The 12,472-nt window shown below is 37.1% G+C and overlaps 1 protein-coding gene across 5 annotated transcripts in view; it reads right to left on the bottom strand.

Moving 5' to 3' along the window:
* USP15 (ubiquitin specific peptidase 15) overlaps positions 1 to 12,472 on the bottom strand; it is a 69,807-nt gene that overhangs the window by 8,382 nt on the left and 48,953 nt on the right. For all 5 annotated transcript variants that reach the window (XM_087764289.1, XM_087764291.1, XM_087764290.1 and 2 more), the window contains 4 exons: positions 12,263 to 12,407; positions 2,964 to 3,137; positions 2,460 to 2,618; positions 1,558 to 1,782 (listed from right to left, as the gene is read on the bottom strand). In XM_087764289.1, the coding sequence (XP_087620415.1) occupies positions 1,558 to 1,782; positions 2,460 to 2,618; positions 2,964 to 3,137; positions 12,263 to 12,407 (703 nt within the window). The remainder of the gene's footprint in view (positions 1 to 1,557; positions 1,783 to 2,459; positions 2,619 to 2,963; positions 3,138 to 12,262; positions 12,408 to 12,472) is intronic.

Below are 12,472 nucleotides of genomic sequence, written 5' to 3'. Positions count from 1 at the left end.
CACATGTTCAGCATACTTCACATACTTCTTTCAGATTCTTGAACTTAAGGTGTAAATTATGTAAATCAACTAACACAAATTCTGAAAACTGCTGAAAATGTAGTGGTTACCTTCACAGCTTTACTTATACAAACACGCACCCTTTGAATACTACATGTATTAGTTTATACAATGCCTTTTTTAATGTTATTTTACTTTCTCCATAAGAAGACTAACAGCACCAATTACTTAGATTTGTATTTCAACAGCACCTACTTATTTAATCTTTTAAATAGTATGCATGCTATGGACTAGATTCTTAAATTTGGAATACAACACAAGTTGTTTATAAAGTATTACTGGGAAAAAAGCAATGGCAGGCAATGGATAAAGACTGAATTCTGATTGCACATGCAGAGAGAGAACCTGATGATTAACAGTCAAAGAAAACCTCTCTGTGGCTTCCCTTAGTGCAGTACACCTGCATTTTGTAATGAAACTCCACACAGGACTCTTACCTGTTATTTGCATAATAAATAAAGACAGGATTAATTAGAAATAAGGTATTATAACTTGGTAATTAATTGCCAAGTACAGCACGTGTTTGGTATCTCTAAGTCTTATAGTTATTTAGACTCACAAAAGCTCTACTGAACTCATACTCTTCCCAAACTCTATTCATTCCTGCATAACCATCTCACACGTCATACAGGGTCATCTTCAGCTACTGTGTGTCCCTTGTGCAAACCTGTTCCCACAAATAATTAAATTTCTAGCAGGCTCATCTCCCACTAGTTAATACATGCCCCTTTATCTGTGATTTCCCTAACTCATATTGCCTTTGAGAACACTCCTTTTTCCCCCACTTTCATCCTATAGTACTCCGATTTCAGGTGTTAAAGCCTTTTTGCAAGTCTGCCTAACTGCCAGTGCTATTTCACCTATCCTTGCTTACCCCGTAAGGTACAGCTAGAACCATTTAATCATGATTTTGTTACCATAACCTATGTACATTGTTTTATGCCATTCTAAGGTGTATAATACCACCCTTCCTAAACGAGGCAAAAGACATACTCTTTACAAAGAAATCTCATCTGAAATTTTTTCTTTTGACTATTAAGTGATAGCATAGAAGAATTCAGGACTAATATATTTACCTAATATATTTAGTCATGGGGGTTTTTGCACCACTTGTTACCAGTATTTGCCTTTTGAGGCTAAGAAAATGAGGAATTAAGTCTGGATTAAGTGTATAAATATTTTTTTATAATCATACAAATTCATTATAGCAAAACTAAAATAAAAAATGAGGACAGCATACATTTTAAAGATTAAGAAGCCTTATTAACACAACCACAAAGAAATTACTAATATCTTCCTTGAAACTGATAGAAATGTAAAGAAGGTACATATAGCCTTCCTCAGGCTTTCTAAATGGGACTTCAGAACAGATACGCGAAAACTAAAGCTTGTTGGATTTGCTTATTGTACATGTAAATTTAAAAAACGTAAAGGAACTCAGGTTCATTGTTAACGCCACATGAATCAGGAGTTTTGTACATAAACTAGGAGGCTTACCTGCATAGGCTTTGCAAGTGGATCCATTCTAACTAAATAAACTTCCAAAGTGCGTTCTTTTTTCATAGGTAATGGAAGTGTCAAGTAACAAAAGGGATCAAAGGTTACAGATATCTTAGCACATTCAGGACAAACTAGGGTGGATTTAAAAAGGCCATGAAATATATCTACAATGATGGAATCATTTCTTTTTAAATGGTTTTCCCAGGCTTCTTCAGCAACCACCTGTAATTAAAGCATGACCTGAGTTATGACAAAGTAGTAGGAAATGAGAATTATTAGTAAGAATACTTGATAGAACATTCTCAGTTACCACCTAAACATAGAAATCTCACTCCAAAGGACGCTGTAAGATATGTTACTGCTATCAGGATCACATGTTAAAAGATGTATGCTTTTCCTAGGACAGAGATTCTGTCAGTGGTATTACATAGTCTGAGAGAGACTTCAAGTGGCTTGGGGCAAGACAAAAGCAAATAAAACTAAAAATTCTATCTGAAGTAACTCATACTTGTAACAAAAGAAATTATCTATATGCTTGCAGCTCAATGCTAGAAGAGTTTCCCTAAAATAAGAGTACTGGAGAAAGACAGAATGCTGCATACTGTAGATAGAAGAATAAAATTGTTTTTCCAACTGAACTCAGCATTGAATTGAACAAAAGGTCTTAACAAAGCCTTTACGCTGTCCCACCCCCCCAGTTATGTTCCAAATAAAGGAGCAATTTACACAGGTACTTGAACAAGATCTCCATTTTAAGATCTTGGCTTATTTTCTGAAATCTCTTCCAGAAAAGGCAACACGTGATCAGTGTCCCAACCTTTCAGTGAACAATCATGTAGAAGTATCTTGCAACATATAGCCTTGACTAAAATGAAGAAGATCAACACCAAAAACACTACCTTGTCTGGTCTCCCATCTGCATCCTTTAACTGAATGTAAGGCTTTTTCCTAATTCGATTCAAATCCTCATGTAACCCATCCAAGAGAAAAGCCAGTAGCTCTTGACAATCTTGCTGCTGATAACCAGAAAACTGTGGTGCAAATCGTCCCACTTGTGTCTGAAAAAAAGAAATACAAATACTTCTGGTACCTTACTTGTTATAAAGAATAGATACTTCTGAGATGCTACAGCAGAAAGTTGAAAAGGTAAAACTTACAAAGTTATAAAAGATAAGCTTTTCAAAGGACACAGGAAGCCAAAACTAATTCTCAAAGACCAAAGCACAAGAACAGTGAGCACTTACTTAAATATACATCCAAGTATTTTAACAGTTAAATGAATGGACTGCATACCGATGAATGTTACTTCAAATTCTTATTCTTGCATATTTCCTTAAGTTTTGCATATTTGAACTACAAAACCAAACCTGACAATGTACATTCAGGTTAAATTCCCTACTGACCTTAAATGCTCTTGGGGTAACATAGCTGTATTTTCCTGACCACATTTGCTTGATAAGCTCTGCATAAGATTTTGCTATTTCACCTCGCATTCCTAAAGGATTGTCAAAATTCAGCTCTTCTTGGTATTTATCATTGAGGAAGTATTCTGTAAGAGGAGGTGTGTTGCTCAGACACTGTAAACAGAAATACAGAATTTTTAGAACAGTGATTTGAATTAGTTCTAAACAAAGGATGTTTGAACTTTGTTAAAGCGGCCATCAACAATACTTTAAACTGTAACACCTAGTGCCTGCAAGGGAGGGGGGAAAAAAAAAAGGTCTTTTCCAGAAACAAATGATGGTTTTAAACCAAGACTGGCTGCACAGTTATGCACAGATAATACTTTGCAAAAGCTTTACGTCAGAATTTATTAGACATAGTAGTCCAGCCAACCATAGCGTGACAACACAATTTGTATCGAGGTTCAAAACAAACAAAAGAAGGTAGTTCTTGCTACATGAATAGCAGCTTTATGAAACTCCTTGCTGAAAGTTGTTACAGATGCACAAAGTTTACAGGGCCTCAAGAGACTGCATAGGTCCTTGGAAGAGAGAGCCAACAGGGCTTATTAAATTACATTACACCACATTCAGAACAACATGTGAGCAGAAAATAGTTGAAAACAGGTATTTTTTTTGCAGGGGTGGGAGGGAAGGGAAGGTGAGGATGCTTGCCCTGTTCCTTCTCTTCCTAGGCATCTGCTTATGGATGCTGTTGAAGACAGCAATCTATGCTAGATGAGCTAGACCTTGAATCAGAATTGGTGCATCCCTTCCTATGGTCTTTTAACTTTTGAGAAGCTGTTTAGAGCTGAAATTAGTTCAAGGAAACCAAGGGCCTTGGTTTAGACTGAGATAATGACATCCTCTGTACCAGTTTGTCTCTTCTGTCAGCACTTAGAGATAGCAGGATGTAATCACTGAAGTATGATTTACAATTTTAGGAAACCACTTTGAATTTTTGTGTGCTACTCCTTACACTCCTTTAAACAAAAACTTTTCCATCACTCGGAAATGATCCCCATGCCATTCCTTAGCATACAGATTTAGCAAAGTTTCTTCATTAAATATTACAAGCTTTTCTGCATTCTTTCCTCTATTAAAGATTCCAAGAAAGGTCAAATATTTCATCAGTCTCATCTGCCTCTCTGCAAACACGGGGAAGAACAAAACTTTTAGCTCCACATACGCTACTGCGTAAGACACAACAATTGAGACTGGAAGAATTACAACTTTATTAAGTGGGGAAAAACAGGTTATTCCTATTTCTGCCTATCATACCTGTGTAATAGTACAAAGCAAAACCAGCCATATGCTGCAGACAGCTGAGTTTCATGACCATATCATACTCCTTTCTTTCTCTCCCTCCTCACCTAAAGCTTTACTGATCTGTCAGCATTGCAAAAAACTCCTAATGTCACAGGCCCTTTTGGACACCGAGGGGTGAAGAAAGCTCATTTTTCTCTTGCTACATGGCAAAGAGCTTTTATTCCTAGTAGTGGTGATCCCAAGCCCCCTCTACCTCACAGATCTGTGTTGTCAGTTCTGAACTGATCCATGCAACTTGGAGGAGAAACACTTGGTCTCTCAAATCCGTACAGAAGTGGTCAATCAGGGTTTTCAAAAGATTATTTTTAGCATCAATCTAAATGAATGGATGGACTACCAAGTTCCACCAGATACCCAGAAACAATACAGTGCAAACCACACTAAACTAACTATAAATAAAACTACACTTTAGGTAAAATTGCATGTTCAGTCTGAGTGATGTGACAAATCCTACTGCCCAAAGAAGTCCTGCCCCTTCTCTGCTGATCCTCATCCAATTGCACAATAAACATATTCATCTCACTAACTTGTAAAAAAACTATATTTCTCCTCACTTTTCTTTTGGATTATTTTTGGGCTGGTTTAGGAGATCAAATCACTTCAGCTGATCAGCTTAGTGTGAAGAATGTCCAGAACAAGGAACTAAACAATGCAAAAATAGAAAATTTTTCTATAGGTTCTTAGTCAAGCACTACACAATGTGCTGACAGTGTGTTGTTTCACCAAAAAAATAATTTAGCTTTTCCTAGTTTTCACCTGATAAATTAGTTTTGTCACTTTCTCAGAATATTAGTTTATATTTGTATGTATAAGCCAAGAAGATTACTACAGATACTTTCCCTTTTTCTTTATAACAATTTCCACATTCCAACATAAGATGACACTGATGGTAGTACTGGAATGGGCAAGTATCTATCTGAACACGGCAACTTCTGAGCTATAGAGCGGACATCTTCTAAAATATCAGCTGCCACAACTTTTATAAGAGTAGCTGCTAAAGGAACTAATACAGTTGGCCACATACCCACTAATCTTTTCAACATAACTGACAAAGCTAAACAATTACAAACATGTTTACTTCTTGAAAAGGCTGACAATGGAGAACTATTTAAGATCATGATTAAAGTCGCAGGGAAAAAAGCATCCAGAAGCCAATTTGAAAGAACGCCTACATTCTTATTTTCTCATGATATGATATGTTGTAGGTTATCAAGGAAGCCTTATGGAAAGCATCAATAATAAAAAAAAAGAACTATTAGAACCAAGACAATCTACTAGACAGCAAAGTCATCAGATTTATGTGCCCTGTTCAACCTAGTGGTTTTGGGTTTCTTGTTTGTTTGCTTTAAAACACAGACATGGGTAAACTAACAAGTATACTGACATGAAGAATAATAGAAACCAAAAAAGCTAAACAAATACAGCAAAACTACAGAAAACTGTTTGTGAACTAAAGAGGTAACAGAATGGCACTTCATTTCAGGTACTGAAGTCTCCAAAAGTTTTCTTTAACCAACAAAACTTCTGTAAAGTGCTCAGCCAAACTGGTCGTTTAGCTAAATGATCATGGGAAAAGATGGAACAGAATGTAGACACTCCAAGGCCAAGTATGAGACAAACCACAGAAGAGAAGAATCGGTCTTCAACATGACAAAGGTTAACACTGAAATTATAGTTCCATGTTATATATTAATTACTTGGGAAAAAAGGAAAAAAAAAAAGATTTTTCTGTAGCAGAGCAATCCGTGGATAACAACTATTTATGTAATCAGTATCAAGGGATCATAATCAACCTCCAAGAAACTTAGACAAACAACGCGACTAGACAAAACAATGCTTCACACAATTTGTGCATCAACTGTATTATGCAACACTGCAGGCACTGTTGATGTACATACACATGCATACAAACACACTGGAAGAATTCTAAAGTACTGGGTGAAAAAGGAATCCTAATCACCTGTAAAGACACATACAGTCTACTGTTTAGAGAGCACAGCTGTAACTAGTAGGGTGTGGGAGGCATTAAGATGCACAGGAAAATGAAAAATAATCTTTATTTTTAGTGCTACCTATATATCTATGCTGTAGCCTCATTGGAATACTGTAATTCCAATACTAGACTATGATCTTGTTAGCAAGTCTACCTATCCTATGAAACCTTCATAAAGGTGGAAAAATAATAATAAAAAAAGTCACATTATACTTCTCTAAATCCACATAATTTAAGTATGGGAAAACTCTGATAAAATATAAGAGTTTGCAAGGACTCTGTTTCATTGATAAAAAGAAAATAAAATGAATGAAGAAAGAGGGCCACCAAGACAGTTGGTGGCCTGAGAGCACTTGCCCTGTGAGAAAAGGCTGAAGCGTCAGGGCCTGTTCAGCCTGCAGAAGAGACTGTTTCAGGGACACCCAACAGCAGCCTTCTAGTACCTACAGAGAAGTTGAGGAGAAGATGGAACCAGGCTCTTCACAGTGGTGCATAGTGGGAGGACAAGAAACAATGGGTATAAGTTGAAACAAGAGAGGTTAAGGATATAAGGAAAAAAGTTTTCACCATAAGAACAGTCAAGCAGTGGAGCTGAGAGGCTGTGCAGCCTTCTTGGAGGTTTTCAAGACCCAACTGGATAAAGCCCTGGGCAACCTGGTCTGACCTCAGTGCCGACCTTCCTTTGAGCAGGAGGTTGCACTAGAAACCTCCTGAAGTTCCTTCTAACCTGAATTATCCTATGATTCTAAGGTAACGAGGAAACATTTATTCACATCCCATAAGGAATATTACATAGAAACAATGATAATAAAATTACAAAGCAGAGAAAACATCATTACCTATTATGCCAGTGAGCTGGGGAAACAAGAAGCAGACGATAAGATCATAAAATTGACCTAAAAATTGAGTGTTCCTATAAGTATTGTGGTTCTTCAGCTGTCCTACTTAATAACAATTCTATGCAAGGGACATTGAAATTACATATTTCAGCCTTCTAATAAAAGACCAAGAGCTGACTGACTGAAAGATCCAAGTAATAGGAGAAAAAGTGAATTACTTTACACCTGCCTATCCTACTTTTGTCTGAAGCACTTAGTGTCAGACGTGGTGAAAAGCACTCAGCTAATACACCCCTTAACCCAAACTCCGTATGCCTATGGCAACTGAAACAGAGCACTAAAAACTTAATCATTTCAGGTTTCGGTGAAAGATGTTGTGTTTTGTCTGGATAAACTCACAGCTGTAAGTAACTGTAGAGGGAATGTTAATCAGCTTTCTGAAGAAAGCAAGCTGCTGAAATACCCCATTGCAAAGCTCTCAACAGCTGTTTTTCAAAAGTCAAGTATATATAATCACGCTGATAGAAAAAAACATAAAAATGAAAATGTGGAAGAAAAAAATAAGTGTTTTTAATTAAAACATTTACTTTAATTCTTCTGTTTTTGAATCACAAAATGAAAACTCTGTGAACTCTCAGGTTTTCACTGCAAAAGGGAAAAACCACCATTTCCCATAGAGCTCTAATCACTAGTATCCCACCAAAAGGGCAAAGCAATACTTCAGAAACATCCACAGGTGGCAGCACAGCAATGCTTCAGGAGATTCATATTTTCCTAATTTTTTTCAGCTTAGAACATAGCCATGTACATAAGTGAATGTGAATAAAACATCTACTTGCCAAATACTCTTTTTATGCTTGATGTGGCTTCAAGCATTCATAAAAATATGTTTTCATAAAGCCCACAAGCTCCCTTTTCTCTTTCCTGTTTTATTTAATGCTCAGATCGGCAAAAGCAGACATTTAGGCCTCAATAATAAAGAACAAGCCTGAAGTGTTAGCACCAAATTAAAATTAGATACATGGAATACCCCTTCAAAAGAATCTGAAAAATCTACACAAAAGAGAAGTTCCAATACAACCAAAATATGAAATAATACTGAAATATTGGTTTTCTTAATAAGAAACAGTGATAAGACAACAGCACTTGGGAGAAATACAATGGTATCTTAACATTCTTGGCCTTATTCCTACTCAGCTTGCAGGTGTCTGTGGTACCACAGAGGATCTTACCGATCTCTTCACCATCTCTCCTCTAGTTGTCTTGAGCTTTGTAACACTGAAAGCCCCTACTTGGAAAAGCAAAGGTCTCTGTACAATAATCACTTAGAAGGATGAAGGAACAAGCCTAACCTTACCTACAGATTGAAGAACTATTAATGAACTTGCAACAAAATTTAAGAAACTGCCAGGATTATCACATTTCTATCTAGTATGGTTACAGGACAAAAACCTTCAGAGAAGTTTGTCAGACTGGAGAGCAAGATGTGCAAGGAACTGGCCCTCTTCTTCAAGGAACACTGATAACAGCTCTGATGCAAACCATCTTCCCTGTACGTGAGACGAGAGCAAAGAGAAGCTGTCTGAGAAATGAAGTGGTTTCTGAAGCAGAAACAGCTCTTATGTGAACACTAACGAGCCTCAATGCTGTCTGAGAAGGATGAAGATCCGAGAAAAGTAGTAATCAGCAGAAGAGTGGATAAACTAAACTCTGCTTCTGTTGAAGGAAGCTACATTGATTATACTCAGCACTGACTGAATGAAAGGAATCAAAGCAGAGCTTTTGGAATAGAACATGAATGGAATTGGAAACTATTTCAGAGCCCAAAACTCTACAGTAAACTGTTTTGGTTAAAGAAAACATTTATCCTGATAAACAACCCTGTGTTGACATAATTGTGAAGAAAGACACCTTAAGAAGGTAAATAAGCTACAGTAGGTAACCAAAGCAGATCAGAGAATCACAGAATAGTTGAGGCTGGAAGGCACCTCTGCAGACTGGCTAGTCCAACCCACTCGCTCAAAGAAGGGTCACCTAGAGCAGGTTGCTTGTGTCCAGTCAAGTCTGGAGCATCTTCAAGGATGGATGCTCCACAGCCTCCCTAGAAAACCTATTCCACTGTTTGATAACCCTCACTGTAAAACAACATTTCTTATATTTAAATAGACTTGCCTGAGCTTCAGTTTGTGCCTGTTGCCTCCTGTCCTTTCAGTGGGCACCACTGAGAAGGGTCTTGTTCCATCTTCTTCATTCCCTTCCGTTGGCTATTTATACACATTGATAAGATCGCTCCGGAGCCTTCTCTTCTCCAGGCTGAACAGGCCTAGCTCTCTGGGCCCATCCCTTCGTTGCTTCCAAGATTAGACAAGATCAAATGCGTTCAGAGTGCTTTGGCCATAGGCATTACACCTCTAGCCAGAATAATTCAATGTTACTCTGGTAACAGTAGGAGGTGAAATTAATGGCAAATGTGCAGTGAAATGTATGCTTTCAGTGTGATTGGAAAAAAGGTAGAAGTGGTGGCAAGAGGAAGAATACAGTAGAACTTGCAGTCTCTGAGACCTGAGTGTGTTTAAGAACATGACAAACGTTCACTAAAAAACACTTTCATGGATTTCCTGGGTAACATTAAACTCTGAACAACACTTTCTTCGAGAGATATAGTAGGTGGAACTGAAACATACTTTACACTTTCTTGCTACGAAAGCTGCCAAATAATGCATTTGAAAAAACACACCATCAAGGACATACTAAAGGTACCATGCCAAACTAAAAGCTGCACTGCTCAATAAACACCTATTTTTCTCATCCAGAGCACTGCCCTGTGAATCAGCAAAATTGTATTTATTAATCTACACTACAGTTTCTCAGAACTTATTTGAACACTTGATTCCCTTGATATAACTGAAAAGCAATGGTCAAAGCTGACATGATTTAGAACGCAGACCTCAGGATTAAATCCAGTTAACACAATGCGATACTGATGTGAACTGTAGTAAGTTTGTTAAGCTATGTAAGGTTCTTAAAGGTAATAACCCATGCTTAAAATTCTCACCTAACAGGTTACTTTTAAATCTACATATATGCAAATTAATGTATACCAGTTCAATAAAAGTTTGACTAACTAATCAAAATTATCCTTGTTTTTAATCAGTCTAGCCTGACAAACAGTGTAGCACCATAAAAAATATTTCACTATGTACTAAGAATATTCTTTTAATTCAGCTTTTAAAAGACAATTCTGGTTCACACATTAGACACAAAAATATATTCCTTTTTTTTTTTTCTTTACAATAGCATAATGATGCATTTCAGTAATCAAGATAGGTTACATATAGCGTTTTTATTTAGAATGGATGCTGCAATATGCGTCCCTCCCCCTTTCAGTTTAGCCACCTTTCATGCAGCCTGCTAAAAAAAATAATAAATGAATTATTTCCTGTACTGTTCAACTTCTCTTCAAGTATCCTCATGAAAACATTTTTAGAAAAAAGAATAAATTGAATTTTATGGATGCCTTATATAAATAAGTGTGGAATAACCCCACGTACCACTACAGGCTGGGGGCTGACTGGCTAGAAAGCAACTTTGCATAATATGACCCAGTGGTCCTGGAAAAGCCAGCAGTGCATCCCTGTGGGAAAGGTGGCCAATTGCAAGCTGGGCTGTATGAGCAATAGTAGCCAGAGGCAAAGGGAAGCAAGTCTTCCCCTTTATTTGGCACTTGTGAGACTGCCGCTGGAGCACTGTCCTGTTTAGGGCTCCCCAGTGTAAGAAGAAAGAGTGGAGGAGAGCCACCAACATGGTTGGAGGGGCTGGAGAAAAACACACAAGGAAAGGCTGAGAGCTGTATGCATTTGTTCAACCTGCAGAAGACAAGACTAAGGGGAGAGCTTGTGGCTGTCTGCAGCTACCTAATGGGAGGCTACGGAGAAGTGGAGCCAGGCTCTTCTCAGAAGTGCACAGTGACAGGACTAACGTACGTAATGGACACAAACAGGAGGCGGGACCCATGATCACTCTGGGGTCCCTTCTAACCCAAATTATTCTCTGATTCTATATACAAGGAAGGGATAGAAAATCTGCACAGACTATGAAACTCTGCAATATTTCTTCTTTTGAACAAATTTCAACAACTCCATAAACTTAGCTTACAAATGTATCTGAAACTACTTCTTTCCTGAACAGCCTAAAGAAGGAATTCCACTTTTTTTTTTTTTTTTTATTTCACCCAAAGAAACCACAAACATAAGTCAGGAACCCTTGTGATGACAAAGGAGGAGATTAACTCTAAAGTATGCTTGGTTAAGATCTACTATCTTTATACACAGCAGGAAAAAAGTGTGAATGAGAACTTAAATACACTTTACATTTTTTTGACATAAGACAGCTTTGATGACAAAACATGAATTCCAGAACTAAAAAAAAAAACAAATTAAACTGCTAGTTCTTTATGATCATTAATTAATCTACCACTGCAGCTTCCACTTAAAAGTAAAAGTTTTTTTGTCTTCGTAAGTTTAATACTAGGTATAATAGCATTTCTCTTGCAACCATAGCAAAGAAACAAGCTATTACATTCCGGTAAAATATCTCATGCATGAAATAGCAGCTATTCAAAGGGGAAAGGTCAAAGGGAAATATGTTCAAAGGTTCCCTGAATGTTAACCTGCACACTAAAAGTACATGATAATGAGTTACAAATAAAGGCCCAGTAAACCACCAGTCATCTACTTTTTGACACTTTGGCACTACGCTCTGTACTCAAGCACATCTCAAAATGAAAAGTATTTTTCATGACGTGCATGCATGGCAATCATTACAAAAAGCAAAGAATCCCACTTAAGGTTCATTCATGTAGAATGCTGGTCAAATCTCTTTCTGACATTGACCACTGTGCAAAAACAGGGGAAACAATGAATGCAGCTATGTAAATCAACTTTTCTAGCATACCAATATAGATGTATTATTTCCTCGCTTTTAATGCTTTCCTGCTACTTAATGGAGTCTCTTAATATTAGTTTCCAAACATGACAAAATATAACAAGATATTAGTTTCCAAGTATTAAGACAAGCTCGTTTTATCCTAAAGTACCTACCTGAATTGCTGAATTCATGAAACATGTGTTCCCCAAGTTACTCAGGCCACACAGGCCTGGCTGCTCATTGTGTCTTCCTGGCTCTGAATAATCATAATTCTTATAAGCAGTATATGATGGGAGACAATAGTTTGAATTTTTCACACTGTAAAAAAACAAAACATCTTTCACAATGTAAACATGTACGCTATAGTACTTTAATACATACAA

The sequence above is a fragment of the Nipponia nippon genome, unplaced genomic scaffold (genome assembly GCF_047370975.1).
Source record: "Nipponia nippon isolate SJK-2023a ecotype South Korea unplaced genomic scaffold, ASM4737097v1 scaffold_3, whole genome shotgun sequence".
Taxonomy (NCBI): Eukaryota; Metazoa; Chordata; class Aves; order Pelecaniformes; family Threskiornithidae; genus Nipponia; species Nipponia nippon.
This window is presented reverse-complemented; position numbering and strand designations above follow the sequence as displayed.